A 24,997-nucleotide genomic window follows, 5' to 3' on the forward strand; every position below is an offset into this window, starting at 1 on the left:
AACCTGTCTTATGGGTTTTCAAAACACTCAGGTGGTGGTGGCATATGCCTTTAGTCCCAGCACTTGGGAGGCAGAGGCAAGTAGATCTCTGCTCTACAAATCGAGTTCCAGGACAGCTAGGACTATACAGACAAACCCTGTCTATAAAAAAAAAAAAAAAAAAAAGGGAAAAAATCCTCAATCCTGGGGCTGAAGAGATGACTCAGAGGTTAAAAGCACTGGCTGATGTTCCAAAGGTTCTGAATTCAATTCCCAGCAACCACATGGTGGCTCACAACCATCTAGAATGAGATCTGGTGCCCTCTTCTGGTGTGCAGGTGTATATGCAGACAGAACATTGTAGACATAATAAATAAATCTTTAAAAAAACAAAACAACTTCACTACTGTATATTATACAGTCGCATACTCATGTGGTGGCCACGAGAAAGCTTCAAGATTTTATCTGGAAAGTTACAGATTACATACAAAGCCAAGAACTACTCACTCATGTTCAAGGCGGCCATTCCTCCCTGTGGCGCTGCAGGGTAGACATTTGGTACATTCGCTGTCATAAAATCTGCAATCTGTTGTAATGCCAACAGGCCTGTGGGATTCTTCCCCTTCTTAAACTGTTCCTGTATCATTGATTCCAGTTCTTCACAGAAGGCCTGCAATGCACATTAAAATAGTCAAATAGCTCTCTATTGGGAAGCAAGGGTACATGTGTAACTATCAGACAAATGTTTGTCTTCATCCAGTGCTAGAACAGCAAACAGTGGTCCACACATCTCACTTCTGAGAATATGTACTGACATATTCTTTTTGATAAGTAATTTAACAAACAAAAGCTTAAAACTTAGAACAGGATTCGATTCATGAAAACCTATTTTAAGGAAATAATCAGGAATTACTATATTCATAGGGTAATTAATTTCAGCATCACAGATTTTTTTTTTTACAAAGTAGGTCATGTTTCAGAAATTAAAGAAGTGATTCAACATGGAATTCTACAGATGTGTTTAACAGAAAAATCTTAAAAATTAAATGGCATCAAATGTTCCTGATATGTTTTTGAATAAAAAGGTAAAACAGTCCATTTTTATAAGAAAAAATGCAAATCTAAACTAGAAAAAGATTAAAAGTATATTAAATGATAATTATAATTCCCAGTAACAAGATTATTGACAATTTTTATGTTCTACTTTGTGCTTTCTAGTATTTTCTTCAAAACAGAGAATTGTTTTGTTAAAGTAGAAAAGAGCTGGCGTGGCAATGCACAGCTGTTATCCTTGCAGGGGACCGGCTCAAGGCCACCCTACACTACATAACAAGTTTAGAACAGCCTTACCTACATGAGACTCTATCTCAAAACAATCTTCTCTAAGTAAAAGAGAAAGCTGGGAATGGGGGCAGACCCGTATTACCAACATCCGGGAGGCTGAAGCAGGAAGACTGCACATTCAAGGCCATCTTGAGCTACATAGTGAGACTCTGTCAACTAAAGCATCAAAGAAACCCTGTATCTACTACACTAATAAATAATCCTAAATTAGGCAAAAAACATGCAGGAGATTGATAATGATTTTAACATGAAGTTATTATTGTAGTAGGACAGATTTTTCTATGATGTGGTTTTTGGTTTTTGTAATAAAGGCTAGCTACCTAGCCATAAACTCTCTACTTAGACCAGGCCTTGAACTTACAGTGATCCCCCTGCCTTGGCTTTCTGACTACTGAGATTATACATGTATGTAACCACACCTATCTCAGGTATTTTTAATTTCCCTCAAACTGTTATAAATTATCACATACTTGTAAAGAAAATAAATCCTTTTTTTTTTTTCAAATAATTGTAAGTGATATCTCAAATGAAAATATCAATTCAGTGACCCATATAACTGTAAGTATTGTAAGTGATTTCAAATTAAACTTATTTGTAGTTTGTCATTGCTTAATATGAAAATTTATTGAAAAACATTACCAAGCCAGGTGTGGTGGCCCATGCTTGTAATCCCAGCACTAAGGGAGGCAGAGGCAGGCTGATCTCTGTGACTTTGAGGCCAGCCTGTTTTACAAAGCGAGTCGAGAACAGCCAAGGCCACACAGAGAAACCCTGTCTCAAAAAAAAAAACAAAACAAAACAAACCCATACACACAGAAGAAAAGAAATTACTAAAGGGCAGTCTAGTTTATCTATCACTCAGAAGCAAATGTATGACTGCTAGTTGAATGGAGTGTTGGCAGCCTTTTGCAAAGCAAAGATCTACCATCTCATAGTAAATAAAGTCAGTGCAAGTCAATGAAGGAGGGAAAACAAAGATGCAGTAGTAAAATCAATCAGCAAAACACAGCGACTGATCTGTCTTTGTTATCAATAGACAGAATGCATGGAGATGCATATAAATACACATACACAAAAGCTAAGTGTGCTGCCTTCCACTGAACAGCACAAGCTACCGGTCACCAGGGGCTGCATGCTCAAACCCAGCCTGGGCTACATAAGGAAACTAATAAACAACAACAAAAACTGAGCACAGTGCTTAAGGCTCAATTTAAAAGGCTTCCTGTCCTTATGAACCCTCTGTCTGAAAACTCAATCTATTTTAGTGCTTTCCAAATACACAAACATGTCTATGGGAAATCCATCAAGTGTGCTACCGTCAGACCCTGTGTTAGACATGGAAGACTCTGACACAGGTAAGAATCCATACCATCAAGAACTCAAAGCCTTAGTAAGGAAAGAGTAGGTTGACTGGCTGCTCTTCTAGAGGACCGGGGTTCAATTCCCAGCACCCACATGGCAGCTCACAACTGTCCATAACTTCTGTTCCAGGGATCTGACACTCTCATACAGATACATGCAGTCAAAACATCAATGTACATAAAATAAAAATAAAATTATTAAAAAAAAAAAAGAGTAGGTTGAGGGTCTTCCACTTCAGGAGACATTTATGTGCAATAGAACGGGTGACTCAGAGCAGTGCTCAGTGATGAGCCTGGAGATAGCTCCACGGTTACGGTTTACCCCAGCCAGCAGTCACTGCCCAAGGACATTATGTGTTACTATGGCAACAAATCCTGATGGTTCAGCATCTACACTCTGACCTTTCTCAGCCAGATCATTCTCCTGCAAGAACGCTGCTGTCCAATTCACCTTTGCCTCTCACTTCTGCAGGCACACTCCAGACCCACCCATTCCTGATAACTGTACCCTCCTCCATCTCAAAGCCACAAATGGACTCTCCAACTGTCCCTTTCCAGTATCTAAATCATCTTTCCTCCTACCCCACTGTGATTCTAACAGTCTTCACACTCCTCCTCACCTCTCTGTATCCTGACATCCCTCACCAAACTTAGATAGATCCACAGTAATCATTCCTCCAAGTCTCCCACTATTTCAAGTGGCAAAACCCTACTGAGCTTAAATATTACTTTTCTTCCCTTCGGCTAATGTTTCAAAGGTAAAAGGAACCATGAAGTCCGGCCCACATCAACAACTACCCTGTCTCACTGCAAGTTCATGACCTCTGACCTCAAGTTTCCCTTCACATTAACCTCATTAACTTGATTTTCCCTGTCCTTTTTATTTGATGAGGACTAATAGCAAACATTATCCAAGAGGGACCAGATGGGCAAGGTGCTATGGTAAGAAGCCTGTGCTGGGCAGTGGTGGTGCACGCTTTTAATCCCACAACACAGGAGGCAGAGGCAGGCGGATCTCTGTGAATTCCTGGCCAGTCTGGTTATGAAACAAGTTCCAGGACAGCCAGGGCAACACAGAGAAACCCTGCTCAAAAAAATAATAATAATAAAATAAATTTTCAAAAAAGGCAACAACAACAAGAAGAAGCCTAGGAAGCTGCTTATGCCACACAGAAATCTCACATGGGGCAAGACACAGGCTCAGGGTATGGGAATGTCCTCAGCCATTCAACACTTTCTATTTGGTATAGCTACTGCTGTCCTCATGCCCGCGACCAGCATCTTCATTTCTTCCAGTCTTCTTCTCATCTAATATGTCAAGAACATTTGTGCATCCTTCCTCGTCAAACATCCAAAATCCTTCAATGTAATCCTCATAGGTACCTGGTCCTTGCTGTTGGCCAGAGTCTACAGCATGGGCAGGAAATGGTCACAGTCCAGCACCTTCACATTCATTTATCACTACTGGGGTTCCCCAGGACATTGAGCACTTCAACATTAGCAGGATTCTGCCCTGGACCCTCATCACGGCCCCACACTGGCTAGACAGGACTTTGTCATCACCTGTTTAGTCAAACAGCTCAGAGGACTCCTGCAGGGCCTTCTGCTGCAGTGATCTCTCCCAGCTTTCTCTGAGAAAAGATCTCACTGTGTATCCCTGGCTGGCCTGACTCCTACTTGAATTCTAGGATTAAAGGCATTAGCAACCATGCTGGAGGTGGGGTTCTCTTCTCTCTTCCCCCTCTCCCCCCTCTATTACCTTCTCTCTCCTCTCCACTTTTTCTAGGCTCTGTATTCACTAAAAAGTTGCCACCTGTCTTTATCACGTTCTTGCCACCTAAGAATACAGAGCCAAATAAACCAGGACTGAGCCCCCTAAAAGTAAGAGTCAAAATAAATTCCCTTTCTCCTATAAGATTTTTTTGCCAGGTACTTAATCAAAGCAAGAAAGTACCTGACCCAGTAACATTCCTAATATTGCATCGGTTCCCTGGCATACCCTGCTCTATGTCATTGCTATGAGACCACTCTGGCCACCAATACTCCAAAGGAACAGAGCTACATGATGTCAGAACATACCTTCTCCTAGCACAAGCCTATGTTAAAAAAAAAAAAAATACTAGGGTAGTTCCAGATGTACAAAAAGTTAAAAAGACAAAACAGAGAGCCGTCAGTTTCCCTCACTGTTAACATCTGAGGTTATTAGATATTACTGCATTTAGTTATGTTTTCTATTTTCATTAGTTATTCTTTTCTATTGTTGTGATAAAACACCATGAACAAAACAGATTTATGAAAGGGTTTATTTTGGCTTATGGTTTCAGAAGTCCAACATGCAGGGAGGAATGGTGGCGCACAGGCATGGTGGCAGGAACAGGAAGCTGAAATCTCACATCTTCAACCATATGCATCAAGCAGAGAAAACAAGACCATAAAACACTCAGGGCCTGCCCACCAGCAGTACTTCCTCAGAAAGGCTCCGCTTCCCAAAGGTTCCACAACCTCCCCAGACAGAGCTACCAACCTGAGACCAAGTACTGGCATGCCTGAGCTATGCAGTACTTTAAAGCTATCCTTTTTAGTGAAACCCGGGTTTTACTTAGTTTGACTCATCTTTCTGACAACTGTGCCTCCTTACTCTGTTCCTAGAGCTCACTGTGTTTAAGAGCTCACCCTGCACTTAGACTAGCAATACTCTAATGTTCCCCGCAGTCGAAAACCCCTTGTGAGGAAGAAGCTTACTCCCTGCCCCTTATACCCTCAGACCCTGGCGCAAACCTGGTGCATACTAGGTGTGCTGAATTCAGATCTCTCACTCTACCTGTAGTCATGTTCACTTACTTTCTTGTTGCTTTTATTAGGGAAAACTACTAAAGCCAAAAGTCAACGTGTTCTCATAGCTCCTTTTCCTTCCCTCACTTCCTCTAGCGCATCATCAGCAAGTTCTAAGTGAATCTCAAACAAGTCTGTCTCTTTCCACTCTAAAGCTAATTACAGCTCTTGCTCTCTTCTCTTTAAAAGATGGCAACCATCTACTGAAGCCAGAATGACCTTCTTAAACTTGAATTCTGTCTGTTCCCTGTCAGCAACCCTCCAGGACCTCCACAATGCTTAGAAAACAATTCAAATTCCTATTTCAACCTACACAACCTTCCAGAATCCATTCTAACTGTGCTCTCTCTCCATGCCACCTCAGAGGCCCCAGCCACACTAACTTTTGTCTCTTCAAGTCCCCTCAAGCACATTCCTACCCCAAAAATTCACGTCAGCTCATTTCTCAAGCTGGAATGTTTCTGTTCTTGATACCACAGGGCTAGCTTCTTCATGCTATGGGGCCAGGTTAACAAACCCTCCTCAGAGAGGCCTTTTCTGACCAGAGTCACGCTTGGTGTCAGTATTCCACAGCTTTTGGTATAGCACGTGACTATGTTTAATCATTTACTGCCATCAACTGAAATGTCTACGTGTCCTTTATATGACAAAATTCATCAAGTTCTGCACAGATCTGAGTATTTTCTCATTATACACTGATAACAACAATACAATCAAACCCAGTCTACCAGAGGCCTCATAAATCTTGCTTATTGCTAAGACCCCAGTTCAAATCCATATGTCCTTACAGCATGAGACAATAAATATCATTTTTGAAAAGTCAATGACACCTCCCAAAAATATTAACAGGACTGTAGGTATAATCTCTTTCGTACTGTATGGATCCTTCACCTGTCAATGAACAGCTGACTGGCCTATAGCTGAGGCAGGAAGTAGAAGGGAGGAATTCCAGTACAGAGCATCAATGCTGGGATAGAGTGAGGCACATGGAAATTCTCCCTGGGACAGTGAGGAGGGTAGACACATGAAACCTGAGAGAGGTAACCAGCCATGGAGCAGAACTTAGAATAAATGAGGTATTAGTTATGAACAAGTCAGAGAACATGCCTAGCTGTGATTGGCCTAGGCTTCTGCAAATATATATATAAGGACTCAGAGTCATTATTTCTGGGAACAAAGGTGTGGGTGAAAAAAAAGGTTAGGGGCTAGAGAGATGACTCAGAGGTTAAGAGCACTGTCTGCTCTTCCAGAGGGCCTGAATTCAATTCCCAGCAACCACATGGTGGCTCAAAACCATCTATAATGAGATCTGGTCCCCTCTTCTGGCATGCAGGTGTACGTGCAGATAGAGAACTTGTATACATAAAATAAACAAATCTTAAAAAAAAAAAAAAGAAAGAAAAACATAGGTTACAAAAAAAACCTCTGTAACAGGAGACAAAACCAGATTAAAAAGAAAAAGGGGTGGAGAAGAGAATGTGCAGCACAGATAAGGGTAGCAGCATCAACGTGAGAGAGCTGTGAGGACAGGGCTTCCCTAACTACATTTCATCTAGAAGACACTCAGGTAAGAGTGTGGCCCACAATTCTGACTGTAACAAATCAGGTGCTATGAGCTTAGGGATGGCAAAGAACACATGAAGGCCATACTGAGTGTCCCTTATTAAAAATATTAAGGGTCAGAATCAGAAGTATTTTAGATTTTGGAATATTTGCACAGGCTTTATCAGTTGATCATGTCTAATTCAAGCATCCTGAAATGCTCTCATATCCAAATGTTTGAACCAATATGGGAATGCTTAAAATATTTGTCTTACATTTCTCGAACAGGGATGCTTGACCTATATTTTGAAGGAAACAGTGGGTTTTGCATTGTCCCCCTTCTTATAAAAACACTTTGGACAAACAATGAAGACAATTCAAATAAATACCTATCCTTTATAATTCTAAAATCTTTTCATTATGTTTGGGAATGTAAACCAAACAGAATTCTTTCAAAAAGTGTCTGTGAACATGAAGCATAGGTGTGCTGTGTAATGAGGAACTCACTATGCCATTCAAACAACAGGCCTATCAGAAGGAAGCTGGCCAAATTTGTTCTGAGCAAACTTTTTTCTTACGGGACTCTGTAGAATCATGGATACCCTCTTCTTCTGCTCCATCATATTGAAGTCCTGACGAAGGTCTGGTGCCATATTCCTCTCCCGCAAATATTCTGGATTGTTCTCATCGACTCTGTCAAAGTACCTCTCCTTGTGAGGAGCCGTGGTTGGGGGTGGTGAGGTCACCACTGCAGCCCGGGTATCACCATTCATTGCACAATTTTTCTAGGGTCCTACAGAATGAAAACAAAAGACATTTTTGTGTTCAAATCAATGCCCATTAGGATTTCATTATGAGGACATCAACCTCAGAAAAAATACATTCTTCTATGTGGAGATATGCTGGCTTCTTTATGATTCAGAAGCACATGACTGGTCAACCATTCCCCTCCCTCCACTAATTAATCAATGCTGTATTTTGTTCTGGCCACTGTTTACTAGAGCACAGAAAAAAAAAAAAAAACAATTATTATGTATGTCCTCTGACAAATCCACAAAGGAGTAAGAAATTTAAATTTAACCATACGATAATTAACACTTAGATTTTTATCACACATTGACAGGAAAACTTTGACACGTTAAGATAAAACCTGTTTGTTTGTTTGTTTGTTTGTTTGTTTGAACTTTTTTATGTGTTTGTTTTTTGAGACAGGGTCTCTCTACATAGCCCTGGCTATCCTGGAACTCACTCTGTAGACCAGGCTGGCCTCTGCAGTGCTAAGATTCAAACTGTGCATCACCACATCCACTCTAGCACCCTTCCTAATTTTTAAAGAGTAGAAAACAGGTGATTATGGTAGCTCTTGCCTATAATCCCAGCACTTTTTCCTCCATGACAGGGTTTCTCTGTGTAGCCCCAGCTGTCCTGGAACTGACTCTGTAGGCCAGTCTCAAAACTCACAGAGGTCCACCTGCCTCTATCTCTGGAGTGTGCCGGAGATGTACTAGATTAGGGTGAGAAATTCAAGGTCATCATAAGCTATCCAGTGAACCAGGCAAGTCAAGACTACACAAGACCCTGTCTCAAAACAATCATTAATTCAGCTGGAATTGCTTTGGTTTGTAGCTCAGAGCTTTTGTTCTTAAATTCTCTGAACTACAATCTACATGATAAATATGACAAGTGCAGCAGTGGCAAAATCCATGAAACACAGGTAAAGGAACAGGAAGCTGAGGCTGGAGAGAACTCATCTGTTACGAAAACTGTGGCTTTTCCCGAGTACCCTAGATTTGCTCTCCACACCCACACTGTGCAGCTAAAACCACTGCTACTATTCTGCCAACACCTCCTGACCTTCCCAGGCACCCAAACACTCACACTGACAACCACACTCATGAATGAGTGTTAAAAGGGAGTGATGGGAAAGACATGGATGAAAAACTGGCCTTCAACTACAAACAATACAGTCTGGAATTGACCTTTTCAAACAGGATCTCTCTGTACAACAGCTCTGGCTGTCCTGAAACTCTCTGTAGGCCAGTACTCAGGGTGACGAGGCAGGAGCATCACTCTGAGCTGGACACCAGCCTGGTCTACAAAACGAGTCCAGGACAGCCAAAGCTACCCAGAGAAACCCTGCACAATGCCAACTGCTTTTTCTATTTTTGCTTCTTCACTAGATTTACTGTTTAACTACTGTAAACTTTTTCCAGGGTTTCTCGTGTATCCTTGGCTATCCTGGAGCTCTGTGTAGACCAGGCTGGCCTTACACTCACAAAGATCCACCTGCCTCTCCCTCCTGAGTGCTGGTGCTTGGATTAAAGGTGTTTTGTTTTGTTTTGTTTTGTTTTGTTTTGTTTTGTTTTTTTAAGACAGGGTCTCACCATCTAGCTCAGGCAGGCCTCAAACTCAGAAATCTATCTGACACTCTCCTAAGTGCCAGGATCAAAGGCTTTTTCAACTTCCATAATAGTTTTACTTTGGCTAAAATTATAAAAATCTTTCAAAATGTACTGTTTACTGAAACAAAATTTGCCCTACCTTTTTTCTCCCCGTATGGTGCTGGGACTCAAACACCACAGGTCTCCAAGGGTAATAAGCCAGCACTCTGCTGTGAACTGCACCCCAGACCCAAACTCTTTCTGAGGGGCATCCCACGAGGGAAGGTTGCTAAGTAATAATTTGGTCTGCCCTTTTAGTTATTTTTCTGCAGGCTAAGTGGGAAAGTTTGGCAAGATTACAGGTAAGAAAGTAAAATACTGACCACATTTTTTTCCCGCAGAATCAATGGTCTGAATGTTCCTAGCTGTGAGGTAATTGGTTCTGTGAAGACTAGAGACAAAGGAAAGCTCTGAAGTAATAGCTAGGACTTGAAAGATGAGAACAGCACAAGGCTCTATTCTGTGCACACTTGTGCTGCTTTGTTGGCTGTGGAGCTTCTGAAGAGAGAGCCTCTTTTGATCTAGGCAGGAAGCATTGAAAATCTCAAACACAAACTTAAGTAGAACTCTGTCAAAACCATGCTCTTCAAAAATTCACCACATTAAATATGAGAGGTTTAAGTCTTTATGCTACAAAGTAATTATAAATGTACAGGTGTTTTCACAAAATAAGGATGTTCTGTTAAGTGAAAAAAAGCAAGATACAGAAAATGGTATATAGATTGTGTATGTGAGGAGGTAAGTAAAACTCAATTATATTAGCATAAAAACGAGAAAATATACAAGAAATTTAAAAATGGTAGAGCATTCAAAAGGAATAAGGAGGTGGGTAAATGGAGGGCAGTTATGACTATATGTATTAAATATACATTTGAAAGTTAATTTATAAAAATAATTTAAAAATAAAACAGCACTTAGATAATAAATAAGACAATAAACAAAATAATAAGCGCCACTGAGGGTGTACAATGAACAGAAGATACTGCACTGTGCTGACAGCAGCAGAATGACTGCACTCGTCTGTGTAAAGAGTTCTTAAAATTTACTTATTATTGTGGGAAGAGGCCACAGGACTTTATAGAGTCAGTTCTCTCCTTCCACCTTTACGTAAGGTCTGGGAATCAAACTCAGGTCACCATGTAACTCCACAAGCCCTGCCCTGCCGAGCCATCCTACAACCCCACTTGTTTCGGGTTTTACAGTCTACACAGGTACTGAAATAGATATGCTCTGTCACTGAGGTGTTTTAGTAGGGTGGCCTCACCCTGATTTCCAGATAATAAAATACAGCTTGTAAGAGACTGTGTCTTGGCCGGGCGCTAAGGGTGAGGCACACCTTTCATCCCAGTACTCTCGAGGCAGAAGCAGACTAGATCTCCAAATTCCACACCAGCCTGGTCTTCAGAGCAAGGTCCAGGACAGCCATGGCTAGGTAGTAAGACCCTCTCTCAAAACAAACAAACAAACAAACCAACAAAAACTGTGTCTTATTCTAAAGTAAATATACTAATTAGCTGAATTTTCAAATTAAGACTATAACAAAATATAGCCCTTTCTTGTCTCTGCTCAAAATGTCTCCATTTCTATCTGAACAACTATTAATATGTTATCTCTCTAAACCTACACTGCTTGGGCGTGGGTTTTCTTATTGTTGGTGGCGATTTGCCTGTTTTGCGACAGCCTGAAGGGTAGCCATGGCTGTCCCGGGTCTTGCTATGTGATCCCCCTGCATCCACTACCTTAAGTGTTGAGATTAGAGGTGTATGCCGCCAAATCTGGCCTACACCGAGTATTTTCTAAATTTACATTAGCCCTGCTTGGCAGAGATCATTTCCACCTTGCCAAAAGCAGTGTAGTTCCAGCCTACCAGGATTGTCCCACGGAAGAATCATATACAGGATCCACCACCATTCGGATTATGGTGATTTGAGTGAGAATGACCTCCACAGACTCGGATTTGAATACTTGGTCCCCAGCTGGTGGAACTGTGTCTGTTGGAGAAGGCACGTTGCTGGGGGAAGGAGGGAGGCTGCGGGGTTTCAAAGGCCCACACCATTCCTTGTTAGTCCTCCCCACCCCCACTCTGCCTCCTGCCTGTGGACAGGGATGTGCGCTCTCAGTTACTGCTCTAATACCGTAGATCTGCATGCCTATTGCCACGCTCCCCACCGTGATGGCCATGAAGTCTAATCCTCTGGAAGTACAAGTTCCCAAATTAATGCTTCTTTTATAAGTTGCCTTAGTAATTAAAAAAGTAACGAAGACACTGGTGTTAAGAAATGCAAGGCAAGGCTTCCCCAAGGTGAGAGCATATATCACAGCTGCTGTGAAGGTCACAGTACTGAGCACAGCCCATCTTCCTGATCAGGACAGATAAGCTGGGCTCACACCTGTAAGCCTACCAGTGAGTTATGTCATCCAGTGCATGGGAGCTGTTGAATAAAAACCTGTGGAATAAGACTGAACTGAAGCAGGAGCAAACAGCAGCCTCAATGCTGTAAATATCTCAGTAGACTGTTATGCTGTGTATCTTCCCCAACCATCTACTGGAAACATAATCTTCATTCAGTTTAACAGTGCTGAGAGGTACAGCCTAAGGTAAGTGATTAGGCTGTGAAAGTTCCTCACTTGTGAATAGTGGGAGTGGGTTCAGGCATAGATTCCCAATAAAAAATGAATTTGTTCCCTTTTTCTCTGCCCACCCTTTAATAGCTTTCTGACAAGGGATGATGAGAGACAGTCCTCACCAATGCCAGCACCCTCCTCCAGAACCATTAGCCAGTAAACGTTTGCTCCCAGTGAAGGTAAAGCTAGGTAAGGTGTAGCTCAGTGACAGAGCACTTATCTAGAATGCACAATGCCCTGGGTTTAATCCTCATCATGGGAGGAATAAAAAAAATAAGTACACTGTTACAGAAGACACTAATTAAACCTCTCCCTTCACTTTAAAAATGAACAATCTGAGCTGACACAGTAGCCTATACCTGTAATCCCAGCAGTTGGGAAACAGAGTGCCCAAGTTTGAGACCAGTCTCCTCTACATAGTGACTACCAGACCAAAAGGCTACGGTTTCACAGTGGGACCCAGACCAAAATAAACAATGGGTCAAGTGGCTGTGGTGCTCAACTTTAATCCCAGCATTGAGGCAGAGGCAGGCAGATCTCTGAGTTCAAGGCCAGCCTGGTCTACAAAGAGAGTTCCAGGACAGCCAGGGCTACACAGAGAAACCCTGTCTTGAAAAACAAAACAAAACAAAAAAACCTAACCAAAATGGTGCCAGTGCAGCAGATGTGACACTCACAGGTAAAGGGATGATCCAACTCTGAAAGGTTCCACAATCAGGTCACAGAAAAGAGACAGATCCTGTGCAGCTTCTTAGACGGGACATAAGTAGAACCAAAACAGGGAGTGCCTCTTTCAAAAGGAAGCCAGGCAGGAGAGGATCAGTGAGTGAATCACAGAATCAGAGAGGGAATGGTCTGTGTAGCGGTCTGGCAGTGCAGGGAGATGGGAAGGCCCAGGACAAGGTGATCATTCATGAAAGCCACACAGACTTGGGTGATTGGAGCCATGACCAGCTGGCCTGTGTTCAGGAACAGCCTCTAGGCAGAGGGATAAATAAGAGGTCCATTAGAAGGAACTTATTCCAGAGTATAAGACTTCACCTGTCAAGTTACTATTGCTTTGGACATTTAACACATTTCCTTCACATTGTGGTAAAAGGGCAAAGAAACTAAGAAAGAATTAAGCATCTCGTTTCATTTTATATAAAAAACTAATGCCTGAGGTAGGGTTATTAGGGTTAAAACATCAAGGTGGCCAGGCGTGGTGGTGCATGCCTTTAATCCCAGCACTCAGAGAGGTAGAGGCAGATGGATCACTGGGAGTTCAAGGCCAGCCCAATGTACAAAGCAAGTCCAGGACAGCCAAGGCTACACAGAGAAACCCTGTCTCAAAAAAAAATAAAATAAAATAAAATAAAAATAAAAGAAGGAAGAGGAAGAGAAAAAAGACTGTACTATAAATGAGGATGGCTTCTAAGAAAGCCTTTGCCTATTCGAGGAAAGAGACCACCCTAGGCCACCTCAGAGATAGAAAGGCTAGACTAAAGGACTGATGGGTAAAACTAAACACCAGAGCTCAGGGTCCCTGCCCTGGGGGTTTGGTCTGCTCTCCACTCTAGAGGATGCACTTCTGCTTTCTCTTATTCATCTGCTATAAACTCTGACTGCTTGCTCTACCTGTGCCTTTTACTATGAATGCTCCCTTGGGAATACAAGCACTGAGAATGCTATCACAGCTGGGATCAGAGGAAATTCTGGAGGAGGCATCTTTCCAACATTATTAGAATTCACATCTTTTGCCTGGGCTCAATCTCCTGCACCACAAGAGTAGAGGTTGCAACTCCTAAAGCTCTAGGCTGAACCACTGCCTCTGTGGAAGCTACTTATAATTCCCCCTCTTCCCTCTCACTTGTTAATTTCTCTCCTTCCTCCTCCATGTTCATCTCACACAATCTCCGAGCAGCACCTGACCCCACACTGCCTTCTTTCTGGCTTTCCTCCTACTTCTCTAGCCACTCTATGAACTTCCCTTGCTATCTCCTTTCTACCCAGCATCCTGAGCTCTTGTTCTTCCTTAGCAATACTGTCAGCCCCTCTCTATGTGTCATTCTCTTGGTCTCTATTCTGGCCATCTATCAAAATCACCTAGAGAAACCAGACAGTGATGGTGCACACCAAGCAGTCTGTGAACTTGAGGCAAGCCTGGTCTAAGGGTGAGTTCCAGAACTGCAGGCTACACAGAGAAACCCTTGTCTTGAAAAAAGAAAAAAAAATCAGGCTGGAGAGATGATTCAGAGGTTAAGAGCACTGGCTGTTCTTCCAGAGGTCCTGAGTTCAATTCCAGCAACCACATGGTGACTCACAACCATTTATAATGAAATCTAGTGCCCTCTTCTAGCCTGCAGGCATACACTGAGGCAGAACACTGTATAAATAATAAATAAGTAATCTTTAACAAAAACAAGCAAACAAACAAACATCACCTAAAGAAGCCAGGCATGGTGGCGCATGTCTGTGATCCCAGCACTCTGAAGGCTGAGGCAGGAAGATGACTGAGTTCAAAGCCAGCCTGAGATTGGAATACATAGTAATCCAAAGACTACACTACAAGAGACTGTTTCAAAAAAGTAAAATATCATGCTTTTAAAAATCAGAAAGATGAGCTGGGCATGCCTTTAATCCCAGTACTCAGAAGGCAGAGGCAGGAGGAATCTCTGTGACTTTGAGGCCACCTTAGTTTACAAAGAGAGTTCCAGGACAGCCAGGGCTATTACACAGAGACATCTTGTCTCAAACAACAAAACAAAACCCAGAAAGATGGGCTATATGCTGGATAGTCTTATAGCAATTCGACACAAGCTAAAGTCATCTGAGAGGAGAGAACCTCAATTAAGAAAATGTGTCAGCCAATAAAACTGAGCTGCAGGCAAGCCTGTGGGGCATTTTCTTAATTACTGATTAATGGGGGAAGGCCCAGCCCATTGTGAGTGGTCCTGGCAGGCTAAGCAGGCCAAGAGGAGCAAGCCAGTAAGCAGCACCCCTCCATGGCCTCTGCATCAGCTCCAGCCTCCAGATTCCTGCCCTGTGTAAGTTCCTATCCTGACTTTCTTCAATGATGAATAATGATATGGAAGTATAAGCCAAATAAACCCTTTCCTCCCCTACTTGCTTTGTCATGGTGTTTCATCACAGCAATAAAAACCCTAAGACAGGCTAGAAAGATGGCTTAGTGGTTAGGAATGCTTGACCAGAGTTCAGATCCCAACATTATCAGAATAAACTGTCGGCTAACAAAAGCCTGTGATTCTAGCCATAGCTCTTGATTTTACACACACACACACACACACACACACACACACACCCCATTTTTAAAATGGAAGGGAGGTGTCAAAAGCCAAAGAACTTTTTAAAAAAGAAATTAACTATCCTAGACCCAAGGAATATAAATCTCTGGGAACAGGGCCCAATTACCAGAACTTTTAAAGTATCACAAAGCCATCCAAGTGTGTTTCAGAACTTAAAAAAACAAAACACTGATCTATGTATACCAATGGACTACTAACCTTTTAACCATCAATCTAACTCGCGTTAATAAACTTAGATGGCCACTCACACCTTACTTATTCAAAACAGAACTCTGCATTTCCCCCAGTCTTGTCTCCCCACATTTTATTGTATCATACCTATTTTACGGTATAGTATAGTACCTTTTTTATTTGAGACAGGGTCTGACGATATAGTCCTAGCTGGAAATCACTGTGGAACCAGACAATTTCAAGACACTGTCTCAAAAAAGAAAAAAATAATAATAATTTAGGGTGGGTTGTTAAACGCTCAGTGATAGAGCAAAACCCTAAATTCAATCTCTAGTAATAGTAGGGGGTAAAGTTAGCTATTGGTAACAGGTCAAAATGCACTATCTCCCTCACTAGAATGCAAGTCCCCACAGGGCAAGAAACGTGTACGTCTTCCCCTCCCCTTCTGACTTACAGGACACTCAATAACAGCGCCTGACTAAGTACACATGAAAGGACAAGCACACTTCCTGGTCTAGGTTCTGAACTGACAATGTCAATCAAATTCTGTTTGGATTGCAGAGGCATCTGCTCATGAGAAAAGTCCATGTTTCAATTCTGTCACTCACAACTTGAGGCACCGGGGACAGATAGTCATACACTAACCAACAGGTTCCAAATTTCAGTTTACCATCTACAAAGGAATTCCAGGCTGCAAGTGGACAATCTGTGTACGAAACTGGGCTTTGCGTATCTCTGTAACTGGGTTTTATGTTTCAAAGAGTTACGTCAAACATAACCCAAAGCCAATACGTCCAACAAAAGCAGCTTTATCTCTCTCTAGTTGACTAGATTTGGAGACAAGAGCATGTTAAACTCCCTGAGGGAGGGAAATGAGAAAAGGAGATTTCTATGCCTAAGAGGAACCACAACAGAGTATGCAGGGCACTACAGTGAACCCACAAAGACTGCAAAAGACCCAGCTAAATCAGAAAGCAGGGTTGACTACTCACATTAGCATAAAGAAGTCTAAGCAGATTTGATGAGGGGCCATTCTGCAGTCTAATTAAACACATCCGTGGAAACAACAGCACTAACCTAAGGTAAGAACGTTGCGGGGACAAAGAGGACTAGAGACACAGCTCAGTAGTAAACTGCCAACCATGTCCCCAGAACCACATACGAGACAGAACACAGGAGATACCTACACACTCCCACCATACATAATGTGCAATTAAGTCAGCATATTCGATATATTCTATATATACACGGATGATTAACAATTACAGAACATAAGTGTCCACCCTGCAGGGTATCAGAGCAGATGCTAAGACTCATGACCAAACCTTCGGCAGAGTGCAGGGAATCATATGAAAGAAGGGGGAGTTAGGATGACCTGAAGAGGACAGGAGCTCCACAAGGACCAAATATACCAGGGCACAGGAGTCTTCTATGAGACTGTTTCTCCATCCAAGGACCATTTATGGATATAACCTAAAACCCCTGCTCAGATGTAGCCCATGGTAGCTCAGTATCCAAGTGGGTTTCCTAGTAAGGGGAACAAGGACTATTTCTAACATGAACTCAATGGCTCCTTTCCAAGTCCACTGATTGAGGAGGACCTCCTCCCCTTTCATCTGATCCTGTTTTATCAGGTATCTTCAGGACTGGCTGCAAAGTCCTCCACTGTGGCCTAGCAGGACTGCTCCTTCCTTGGGGGGTGGGGAGGTCAAAGAGCCTGCCATTGAGTTCCTGTCAGAAATGGTCCCTGTTCCCCTTACTATGGGAAACCAATTGGTTACTGAGCTACCACGGAATTCTTAAATGATCTTATACTGGATTCCGGAGCAATGGCACACACACCTGTAATCCCAGCACTCAAGGAGGCAGAGACAAGCAGATCTCTGTAAATCTAAGGCCAGCCTGGTCTACAAAATGAATCCAGTACAGTCAAGGCTACAGAGAGAAACCTTGTCTCAAATAAAGACAAAAAAGAATCTTATACAGTACTGTTAAAATAGCATATACAAAAGAGTAACACAGAGGCTAGTGAGACATCTCAGTCAGCACAGTGCTTATCAAGCAAGTGTGAGGCCCTGGTTTGGGTGTCTAGCACCCATGGAAAAGCCAGGAGCAGTGTACATCTGTAACCACAGCTCTGGGTGCGCAAGGGTGGATCTCTGGAGCTTGCTGTCTGAATTGGTGAGCTCCAGGTTGAGAGAGAATACCTGTCTCTCAACTGAGGAAGAGATCTGTCATCCACCCCTGCGCTCCACATATGAGTGCAAACACATACTCACACTGGAATTGATACACTCATACACACACACACAAACTACTGCAGCCATGGACAGGCAGACATACAACAGTGACAAGAACCAGAACATATACTAAGTGACACAACACTTCTGTCACCCTCTTCTCTGTAACTTCTATCAACTGGGTTATTGCCAGTTGGTCCCAACAACTGTTTTCCAGCTGTAATCTGACATTCTATGGGTAGCCAGTAGTGTATGAGCAGATAGTCATTAAGTCCTACAACTGCTGGAACGGATGAGACATAAAGCTAGGCATCACCAAGATTCAAATCCTAGGACAAGTGACACACACCTATAATCCCAGCATGTAGGAGGCTGACACAGGACAAATTAAATTTAAAGTCAAACTACATAAAGAATTCCCAGCAAGCCTGGATTACATGGTGAGAGCCTGCATCAGAACACAAAAGTTCTTGGCTAAGACATACGAGAAATATCTCTTGGGCAAGCTCACTATCTGCACCTCAGTTTTTCCATACAAAAGGTGGAAAGTGATAAAAATACCTATCTTATGAGACTGTTGAAGACTGAACATGAAATCTGCAACATACTATTACTATATTACCAATAAATTCTGTTCATGGGCCATCATGACAAAGACAACAGATATCTCAAACTTCTTCCTTTGGTCAGAGAGAACCACTTCTTGTCCTGTGTATTAACTTAGCTCTAGACTTCCATCAAAAGAAGCCCCTAAATGAGCTCCATCTAATCACACCTGAAAACTCCACATAGTTTAAGCAGTCAATAAACACACAAAAGCACTTTCCAATAGGGTAACACAGCAAATAAAGATCGTTGAAAGTGTGGCCACTCTTGAAAATCCCAGATCATGAGATTTGCCTTCAACAGCAGCTCAAGAGCTGCTAAAAATGAAGCAGCAGTAGCACATTTAAAAGGCTAGGCCCAACGCTGGAAACATCTGTTACGGAGGAAGAATGTTCCAGAACAGAATGGGCTGGGGCTGAGTAGAAGTCACTTTCTTTTGGCTAGCTCATGCTGACAGGAATCAAGCAGTATAACCCGTTTCCCTGCTTGGTAGACTTGGTAGACTATTCATAAAGGTGAGAGCCAATCTTCCTTATCAGCTTGACCGGGTCTCAAGTCACCAGTACACCAGTATCTGGGAGGACATTTGCAGAGGTTTAAATTACAAGGCCCTAGGTTCAATCTTTCTTTCTTTTTTGTTTCTATTTTTTTTGAGATCTTGATATATTTATTTGAAAATATTTATCTTGATATATATATTAGAAAATAATTAGCACAAGGCACTGGGTTCACTCCCCAGTACAAAGAAAGAGAGAGAGAGAGAGAGAGAGAGAGATGAGGAGGGAGGGAGGGAGGGAGGGAGGGAGGGAGGGAGGGAAGGAAGGAAGGAAGGAAGGAAGGAAGGAAGGAAGGAAGGAAGGAAGGGAGAAAAGACAGATGTAGTGACATATACTTTTAATCCCAGCAATCAGGAGGCAGAGGCAGGCAGATCTTTAAATTCAAGGATAGCCTGATCTATATAAATCAAGTTCTAAGCCAGGCAAGGATGCACAGTAAGACCCTGTCAAGAAAGAGAGAAAAAGAGGCAGACATGGTACCTCCTTTTGGGTTCTTGGTCATGGAGGCCCCGGAGACCCTAAAAACAACACGCCTACTGTCACTGCTCTCGGTTGCCCACCACAACTAGATGGTAAGACCCTACTCCTAGAGACACATTTTGCTTACAAGATATAAAGAAACCAAGCCGGAGAAAACCTGGAACCTTCCCAGCCGACTACCTTTCATAGTGCCAGAAGATGGTATATAGGCTGTTGGAGAAGAAAAGACGTCAACGGCATCCCTCCAACCAACCCTGCACGCTACAACACCAACCTGCCAGTAAGGTGTACTCACTGGTAGAACATTGTAGCATGAAGGCTATGGGATACCCAACTGCTTTTGGATTTGAGGCTTGTAAAATCCACTGTAAAATTATTCCAAAGCACAGAGGTTGAGAAGACAGGTTCCAGGGAGGAAACTACTACTGTTGTTTGTTAAACATGTTGTCAAACTGCCTTTTAAATATTTATGTTTATATGCATGTACTTACAGCTGCCCTCTACCTCAGCCAGAAAAGCTTTTCTTTGCAGTGGTCAGCAGTCCATACAAGGACTCATTACTGGTCCAGGTGCTAAAGTGTCTACTGAGTGGGTGCTCAGCCCTAAGCAGGACATCTATTATCAGCTCCACCACCACCCCCATCCCCAAAGCTCAGGGAACACTGCAAAAGGGCAGAAAGAATGTAACAACCAGGAGGACATGGAGAAGTGTCCAAAATGCTGTCACTGGGACATGGCATGGCCGCTGTACCCACGAATTCACTGCAGCTGTGATATCCTCCATGAGATCAAGTCAAGATCAGTCAACATTCACACCAGCAGCATGAACTGGACTCCATAGGTTATTACAAAAATATGAAATGAAATGGAGTAGGGAACATAGTGGGGGTGCTTAGGGAGAGTGGGAGGAAGGAGTCTGAGGTTTCTTAAAGGAGTGAGAGGAGAAACTGGGAGTGCATATGATCAAGATGTATGGTTTACTTGTATGAAACATTTGTAAAATCAAAAAGAGCCAGGTGTAGTGACACATGCCTTTAATCTCAGCATGCATGACACCAAGGCAGGTAGATCTGAGTTACAGGCTAGCCTGAACGTTCCATGCCAGTCAAAGTTATAGAGTAAATCTCTGTCTTAAATAAAATTAGGGGGGGGGGGAAGCAAGGCTACACAGAGAAACTCTGTCTCAAAAACAAAAACAAAACAACACACACCTTTTATTCCTGGCATGCTCTGGAGGCAAGATCTTTGTGAGTTCAAGGTCAGCCTGGTCTAGAGTCCAGGACAGCCAGAGCTACTGAGAGAAACCCTGTCTGGGGCAGGGTGGGGGTGGGAGACAAAAAACAGAAAACAAAAACAAAACTGGGTACAGTGGTGTAAGCCTTTAATCCGAGCACTCTTTGGGAAGCAAGTGTTTCACTTCGTTCTAGGCCAGCCTGGTCTACAGAGCAAGTTCCAGGACAGCTGGGGCTACATACTGAAACTCTGGTTGGTTGGTTGGTGACTAATACAGCCATCACCCCAGACTATCATCTATAATTTCATTTTTCCAATAAGCAAATAATTTAACATTTTGCTTATTTACCTCAGGAAAATGGTCTTCTCTTTTGTCACTGTGATGGAGATTAAACCTGGGCCCTCACACATGTGGGAAAGCACCTACTCACTCAGCCTTACCTACAATCCTTTTTGTACTTTTGCTGAAACAGGTTCTCACCAATTTGCCCATCCTAGCTTTAAACTCCCCCCTCTGTAGTCCAGACAGGTTTTAACTTTTAATCTTCCTGCCTCTGCGTCAGAGTAGCTGAGATTACAGCCTACACCACCAGATCCAACTTCTGTACATCTTTTCCATAGTGAGCTCTTCTGCTTTTAAAAGGAAGGTTACTATGCAAGATGGCTCAAGCACCTGCCACGAAAGCCTGGTGACGGGAGTCTGATACTCCAAACCCACGTAAAGATAGGAGGAGAGACTCAACCCCACAAAGATGCCCTCTGACCTCCGCAAGTACAGAATAGTATGTTTTGTAGCACTTGTTTTTACGCTCTATTTTATTTGGGGTTCCATAAAGCTTCTCCCTTCCAACCCCTCAACCCAAGGTATGAGAAAGAAGATTAGTGGGGAGAGGAGCCACAGACCCCTTTACTTATCCTGGCTATTTAGGATTGATGGTTTGTTTTTCATTCTTTTGGCGGGGGGTAGGAGGGGGCGGCCTATACCAATCTCAGCAAACAGTCTCCTCCAAGCCATTGTGCCCCAAAGCCTTTCTCTCTGTCTGTCTGTTCCAAACCTTCACACTGTCCATGTCTGGTCTCTCTGAATTGCCGCTCACCATACACTGACACCATACACTGACACCACACGCCATATCTTCTCTTTCTGGGCTCTCTTATTTATATCCTCAGAGTCCCAGACCATCTCTCCGTGCCCTATGACTCGGACCATTAACAGCTGTCAAAGGCCATGTCCCACATAAGACAAACTGAAGCCCAAACTGAAATCCCACACTTGGGATTAAAACAAAAATATATTTACATAAAATAACTGAGTTTTTAAAGAAACCAAAACTGTCATTACAATGTTTTTAAAAGAAAGATATTGCCAAGCAGAATTTTTCCACACATGTAATCCCATCACTGAGGAGGCTGAAGCAGGGGAATGGTTAAACTGAGGTTAGACTGGGCGACCTAATGAGTTTCAAGCCAATGTGAACCACATAGTGAGAGGCTGTCAAAACAAAGAAACTAAAAAGAAATTTGCCACTCCTTCATAGGCAGAAATTAAATAAAGTGCTCTGCCAAAGAAAGCTTTAAGGTATTATTTCTGATGGACATTTTACCTCTTTTTGGAGTGTTTCTGATTTTAAACCTTCCCCTTTAATCCACAGATTTATTGTGATGAATAAATGCCCATGATCCCTCCTTCCCAGGAAGTGGACTGGCCTCTTCTCCCCCCTCCAGGGTCCCATGAAGCGCATGACCTTGTACCACCTGCAGTGTGCCCTCACCTGCTTCATCATCTAAAACAGTCAGACCTTGGAAAGCTTCTCATCTTTTGTGCCCGGTTTCTTCATTTGCAATAAACATAGTCCCGTTCCAAGACTGTTGGGACTATTAGAAATAGCACTGTAAGCTGGGTGCTGTGGCGCATGCCTATAATCCCAGCACTCTGTGAGTTCAAGGTCAGACTGGTCCACAAAGTCCAGTACAGCCAAGAGTACACAGAGAAACACTGTCTCAAAAAACAAAAACAAAAAAAGAAGGAAAGAAGATAAAAGAAAGAGCATTGTAATTGAGCACCTTAGCTCATGCCTACAACAACAGGACAGGAGGAGGACTGGAGTTCAAGAACAGCCTGGGCTACAAACTGACACCATGTTCCAAAATCAGAGGCAGACTGTACCCACAGAGGCTTCCTTCTCTTTCCTCAAGTGATGTTTGGCTCTGTCTTAGGACTATACCAACAAGAAGGTCATCACCAGATGAACCAGAACTGGTGAATCCTTCACTCCTTCAACAGCAACAGCACTCCCAGACATTTGTCAAAAATAGAGTCTTGGGTCCACATCCAGGCCTGTTCCTTAGCACAGGCATAGAGGATTCCCTTGCAAGTTAGCTGCTCTGGAGAGAAAGCCAACACAGACGCCATCTGCTCTCAAACTGCCTCTGCCCTGCCCTGTCCTGTCTTGGGGCTCTATAAGCCAAAATAAATCATGTCTTTAAAATGAAAAAGTAGTAACAACAAGAAGAGTAATAATAAGTATAAAATACATAGCAGTGTCTGGTGTATAAAGTGCATAACCTATGTAGGTGTTTCCATCATTCTAGCACTGATAGGAATGTAACAGTAGCATGCTAAAAGTTTCATTGTGGCAGACCCCTTGGGTTCCTTTCCAAGCACCAAACACCGTTCTTAAAACCAGGTGTGGTAGTACACAGCTGTAATCCTAGCACTCTAAAGGTGAAGGCAGGAAGATCCGAAGTTCAAGGTCATGCTTGGCTACCTTGCAAATTTGAGGTCAACCTAAGCAATATGAAACAATCTTCAAAATATTTTAAGTTGTTATTGCTATTTTAAGCTGTTTGTGGGGAGACAGTGCCAGGGACTGAACCCAAGACTTTCCACACACTAGGTAAGCACCCTACCACTGAGCTACATGCCCAGCCCTTAGAAATAATATCCTAGGTACATTTTCATGCTATTTCTCCTTTTTGTATTTTAAGGTAAACTGCTGTATTTTGTCTCAGTCAACACATGTAGTACCAAAATTTCCTAAAATTCTCACTTAAACTCAATCCCTAAATGAACAGCGTTCAAGGGTGTGGTTTGAAAAAAACAATGGGTGAGGCAACTAGAGATAAGCCATTTATCAGTAAAGGAACAAATTTAAGTGAACTCCAATGCACTTTAGCTTGTTTATAGTTCCAAAATCTGTCTGTCATCACTGGTACAGAAAAGAACCTGGCTTGGGATTCTGTCAAAATTCCATTACTGTTGAGGGAGGGGAAAGAACATGATCAAAATAAATGGAAAAAATTAAACAAAAATGTTTTTAAAAGTCAATTTAATTTTTTTTAATTCCATTACCATCCCAATGCTGATTTAAAAATGTGTTGGATTCATGTCTAATGTATAGGTTCTGATCACAGTTCACCTATGTTTTACTTTGAATTGCTGTAATAAAACAACATAACCAAGGCAATTTATTCAAGAAAGCATTAATTGGGATTATGATTTTGGAGGGTTAGAGTCTACTGCAAAGTATGGCAGCAAAAGCCGGGTTCACATCTCCAGCAAGTAGAAGACAAAGAGCACAGCAGGTGTGCGGAGAGGCTTCTGAAACCTCAGGCCCACCCCACTAACATACCTCCTCCAACAGGGACACACCTACTCCTTCCCAAACACACTCCAACTGAGAATCAAATACTCAATATATGAGTTATAGGGGCCATTTTCATTGAAAACACCATAGCCTACAAGTTATATAACCTTGGGCTCATCTCTACATGCCTGTATTTCTTCACTTGTAAAATGAGAACAGTGTCATTATGTGAACTGGATAAGTGACATAAGTGTCAAAGACAGAAATACAAGGGTACTGAAGTGCCTGCCCTGCACGTGTGCTCTAGAACTCATGTGAAAGCCAGGCTCAGTGGTGCTGACCTGGAACTAGAGCACTGAGTGGAGGCAAAGACAGCAAACACTATGGGCCCACTGGCAACCTAGGCTACCAAACGAGCTAACTAGCCAAAACCAGCAAAACCAGGCAGCCAAACCAGTCAAGTTCTACACCCTGCCTCAGAAAAAATAAACAGCAATAAAGGGAGACTATTATCACTGAAAGTATACCCACAAATACAGCTGCATGTACACATATATACCACACATATAAAGACACAAGTAAATTAGTTTACACACAATGATATCTTGTCTCTTCCCATTTACTGTATCTGAAAACAATGCTTAATGCTTAGTAGCATTTCTGTTTAACAACTTCAAAGCATTCACCTCACAGA

General features: G+C 42.5%; 1 protein-coding gene across 15 annotated transcripts in view; it reads right to left on the reverse strand.

The window, feature by feature from the left end:
• Add1 (adducin 1) overlaps positions 1-24,997 on the reverse strand; it is a 62,501-nt gene that overhangs the window by 31,504 nt on the left and 6,000 nt on the right. For all 15 annotated transcript variants that reach the window (XM_021643694.2, XM_060365476.1, XM_021643687.2 and 12 more), the window contains exons 2-3: positions 7,637-7,851; positions 487-649 (exon numbers count right to left, since the gene is read on the reverse strand). In XM_021643694.2, the coding sequence (XP_021499369.1) occupies positions 487-649; positions 7,637-7,831 (358 nt within the window). In that variant the 5' untranslated portion in view covers positions 7,832-7,851. The remainder of the gene's footprint in view (positions 1-486; positions 650-7,636; positions 7,852-24,997) is intronic.

This window comes from Meriones unguiculatus, chromosome 12 (genome assembly GCF_030254825.1).
Source record: "Meriones unguiculatus strain TT.TT164.6M chromosome 12, Bangor_MerUng_6.1, whole genome shotgun sequence".
NCBI classification, from domain to species: domain Eukaryota; kingdom Metazoa; phylum Chordata; class Mammalia; order Rodentia; family Muridae; genus Meriones; species Meriones unguiculatus.